Source organism: Lactuca serriola, chromosome 2 (genome assembly GCF_051521515.1).
Source record: "Lactuca serriola cultivar US96UC23 chromosome 2, Lser_US96UC23_V15, whole genome shotgun sequence".
Classification (NCBI taxonomy): Eukaryota; Viridiplantae; Streptophyta; class Magnoliopsida; order Asterales; family Asteraceae; genus Lactuca; species Lactuca serriola.
In genome coordinates, this window is record NC_136409.1 from 163550777 (window position 1) to 163555048 (window position 4272).

Here is a 4272-nt window from a genome sequence, read left to right on the forward strand (position 1 = left end):
CACAATATCTTTCACATGTCTTATTAAGACATCTCAGATGGTACTAAAAGTTAATGCGTAAATAACAAGGTAAATACTTCTGTAAAAAAAAACTACTAATGACATTATATATATATATATATATATATATATATATATATATATATATATATATATATATATACACAGACACACACACAAGGTTATAACCCGTGGGCACCACAGATGAATAATTTAAAAATAATTTTAATTAAATTATAACTTAAATTCTTTTAGTCTTCAAAGCTTAGAGCTTGATATTGCGATAAATTTTCTTTTTAGAAAAATGATCAAAACATGTATCTGAATCTGATTGCTCGTTATCTACACTTTCCCTGTTATCATCTCCAGATTTTATAAAATTCAAAAGGGTTCTTTGTGTAGGATCCGATACACCACTGCCACCTTTATCTTCATTAAAACGAGACATATGCAATCCTACAAAAAGAAATTATTATCGTTAATAAACATTATTAGTTTATATAAATTAATTTTTTTACATTAAACATTAGCGATTAATCTAAGTGATACAGGAAGTCTAGCCTTGAGAAGCTTTGAAGCATGCTTCAGTATATCTTTACTTGACCTTATATAACTCTGAAAAGTCATCGCTCAAGTTCTCACCTAAAAATTTCAATATTTTTATCTCTTGGCTGTGTGAAAAAGACAAAAATGCCCTTCTATCAAAAAAGAACGAAATTGTACCTCAAATGATGCGGCTTTTAGTTTGAGTGTCAATGTCTTTCCATGTATACCTTGTTTCTCCATGTCAGCAGAAAAAAATGATAAAATGATAAATGACCTAACTTCTGATTAAAAAAGGTCTCATATTTAGTTGCAGAAAATGTTCTCTCATTGCTCATACTTTTTCGTGATCTAACATTCGGTGCTTCTGTTCCCCCAAGTCCTAACCCTACAGACACAAATAACTCTACATTGTACAAAAACCATCAGGGGTAGTATTGTCTTTTTACCAACAAAAATTAAAATTTCAAAAAAAACAATACCTGCAGATGCAGATGAAGGAGAGAATCGTGCAAAAAGTAAGGAGTTTTTCTGCAACAAATCTTCACATGTCTTGATCTCAAATACAACTTTTAAGATATGCTCTGTTACTTTTCCAATTCCCCCAATCTAAAAGATGAATTTTGGTAAGAAAAAAAAGTGAAATTAGGATAAAGGATATATAAGTCATTATGCACTACCTTTCGTATAGGAAGTGAGGATATAAATGTCATTATAGCAACGCAATCATTAGGTAAAACAAACTGTCTGTTTGGCTTGTTTTTATCTGAGAAAACTTTTGCAAGTAACCGATTTGGAGCAACTCCAGCACTGCATGTTAATCCAGTAGCTTTATACACATTTTCTCTAAGCTCTTCAGTAACCTTTTTATAAATATTAAAAAAGAAAAAGATTTACAATTTTTATTTTTTTCAACATATATGAAAAGAAAGAAAAAAATTGACTCACTTTTCCACCAGATAAATCCCTTTCCTTGCAGAATTTTGTGATATCCAGGTATGCTTCATCAAGACTTGTAGTAGTGAAATCTGGATCATATTAACGATAGACTGGATTGAAGTTAGAGGAGAATTTATGAAATATTTCATGAAAGAAAAGTATTTAGAGTGAAATGAGAAACCATTTCTTTCTTCTTCAATCCACATCTCTTCTCGAAGAAGATTTAAAAAAAAAAAAAAAATCCAAATTCAGTCTTTCATATTAGGTATGGATTTTAATGATACACACAAGCCTCTATTCTGCATGTACAAATATCATTTCGCAGTCCTAAAGCTTTCAACTTTAAACCACACATTCAAACAGCTCTGAAAAAGATGTATCAGAACAAAGCTAAGTGACACACTCACGTGAATATTAATAAACCATGGAGGAGGAGCATTGTCTGTCATTCCTAACGCTTCTTTTGGTTCTTGTGATGAGGTAATTGGATTTATCTCTCTAAGTTTTACCTGTGTAACCCAAAGTAGATCTAATTTACAAATCTTCATGAGCATAATATGCAAATATGTTGGCATCATTCTCTAATTAGTAAACGGTGAAGATAAAAGGGTATGTTACCTGAAAATATTCTCCTTCATGATAAATGAATTTTGGTATAGTATGATATTTGAAAAACAAATCAAGGAGTATTACCTTTTCAAAAAAACCAACAAAAAATGAAAGAAGAAAGTAAAAGGTCTTAAGTTCAAAGAATGTTAGCGACTAAAATTGTTTACAAACTAAAGTATTTACCTAATTTCTATACAGCAGCAAGAAAAGACCTAGAAATCTCTTCATCCTTCAAGTCTGTTCCCATCTAGAGAGCAAAAAGAAAAATAAAAGGAGTGACAATCATTAATTCCACATCAGGGAATCTGAAAACCACCCAAAGCAATGAAAACCCCTATATAAAAGAAATGTAAAATTGGAACATACATAGGGTTTGAAAGTGAGAGAGGTGGAGTGGGTCAAAGATTCAGGTAGAAAACATACAGGGAGAGAATCATCAGATCCGCAATAAGCATTTCATGTAAGGCATGAAAGATCTAATCCACCATGGAAAGTAACGAAAACAAAAACCATTCAAAACCATAACAACCATAGGCGATTAGCTTCCCATCAATAAATTCATGATTAATTGATGCTCGGTTACTTGCGTTAAGAATCGTGTTTGCTAGAACTTCAAGAAGATTAAACAAAACTTACAATAGAAGGAGCCAAGCACTGGAATAATGTTGTATCAGCAAAAGTGGTAGTAGTTGATGCACAAATCAAAGTGTTTATCTTCTTCCTGGGCGCTAGGGTTTTAGAGAGCTGCAAAAGTAAAAGACGAGAATTCAAATGTTTGTGTACAAGGTGTATGCGATTTCAAATAGGGAAATTACCTTATTTTATGCGATTGTACTTATGGAAAAGACAGATTTTGAAATTGCTGCGAGGGGAATGAGTTGAAGATAACCAAATTGCTTATTAGTAGGAGATGATGTCGATTCTTCAATGAAGCAATGGGCGGGAAAACATTTGATAAGATAGTTGCAAGATTGACACGTAGAATGCAGGTGTTTATAATGACACGTGGCATTTACGAAAGGCAATTATTAGGAATGGATATATATATATATATATATATATATATATATATATATATATATATATAATAGTTGTGAGACCCGTGTATTGCACTGGTTAATTAAAAAATAATCTAATCTTATAAACCTTAGACAATTTGAAAAGTAATAATTTTTTATACAAAAAGCTTTGATTATTAAATATGTAAATGAATCCAAAGTAATAGAAATTTATGTAAAAATAAGTCTAAATTGAAAAAAATTACTTTTATGTAAATAATAAAAATAAAAAAGGAAAACAAAACCATGTTTGTAGAAGCAAGTAACGAATTCATGAATGGAATTTATTATAATTTCTTTTAAGAATGAATTGAATTAATTAATTCAATGATTTTCACTAAAAATAAAATGGAGTCAATAAGCAAATTACATGTGGAAAACAAATAAATCAAAAATTATGAGAAAATTACATGTGTCAAATAAAAGGAGAAAAAGACATCTGGCAAAAAAAACTTTCATTTATTACAATATATATATATATATATAATATTATATAATTATATATTTTCTTTTTCGTTTAATAATATCATGTGTTTCAAAAAAGTTCAATATAAAAACATGTAAATACGATAATCTATATATTTTACAAAAATAACTATCAACAAAACGTGGTATTTAGCAAATAATATGTACAAAAATTAATGGTTACTACTACATAACTAACAATAATGTCGTGAATATATCAAAATATTGAATAAGTATTATTTAAATATTAGGAACAGATTGTGACTTAAGCATGACATTATCACATATAATGTACCTATTTAAGACCATTTTAATTAAGCATTATTTAAATATTAGGACTAAAGTGTAGCCTTAAACATGGCATTATAAAATATGATATAAATTTTTGCTTTTTGTTTGACCAAATGACCTATGATATAAAAAAAAAACAACTGAAGAACAAGAAAACCGTGATATAAAAAGAAGAACCAGAAAACTAAAAACCGAACAACTGAAGATTTTACATAAGTAAATTATGGCAACTAAAGCATCTTAACATAGTATGCTTTATATGATTTTATCACATCCTACATTATAATCTTTTTCACTACAAAAATATAAGTCTTTCACGACATTTGAGGCGCACCCTCTCTCTTAACTAATTAAGAGGGGAATGAAA

General features: G+C 29.2%; 1 protein-coding gene across 2 annotated transcripts; it reads right to left on the reverse strand.

Moving 5' to 3' along the window:
• Positions 1–230: 230 nt before the first annotated feature.
• On the reverse strand, positions 231–1714 carry LOC145090549 (DNA polymerase kappa-like). Of its 2 annotated transcripts, none has more exons than XM_079028706.1 (5): positions 1492–1714; positions 1224–1406; positions 1026–1152; positions 724–949; positions 231–456 (listed from the first exon to the last, which is right to left on the reverse strand). In XM_079028706.1, the coding sequence occupies exons 2-4, from the start codon at positions 1254–1256 to the stop codon at positions 753–755; spliced, it is 357 nt and encodes a 118-aa protein (XP_078884832.1). In that variant the 5' UTR covers positions 1257–1406; positions 1492–1714; the 3' UTR covers positions 231–456; positions 724–752. The 2 variants fall into 2 exon arrangements, with proteins under 2 accessions (XP_078884832.1, XP_078884833.1); XM_079028707.1 differs by lacking the exon at positions 231–456 and adding an exon at positions 536–642.
• Positions 1715–4272: the final 2558 nt, after the last annotated feature.

What these genes read in the sequence shown, in the direction of transcription:
- LOC145090549 (XM_079028706.1), bottom strand. Translation starts at nt 1,256, where the DNA reads ATGACATTTATATCCTCACTTCCTATACGAAAG. An exon ending in CCTCACTTCCTATACGAAAG is followed by an intron (nt 1,153 to 1,223) that starts GTAGTGCATAAT and finishes TTCATCTTTTAG; the next exon opens with ATTGGGGGAATTGGAAAAGT. An exon ending in TCCTTCATCTGCATCTGCAG is followed by an intron (nt 950 to 1,025) that starts GTATTGTTTTTT and finishes TGTACAATGTAG; the next exon opens with AGTTATTTGTGTCTGTAGGG.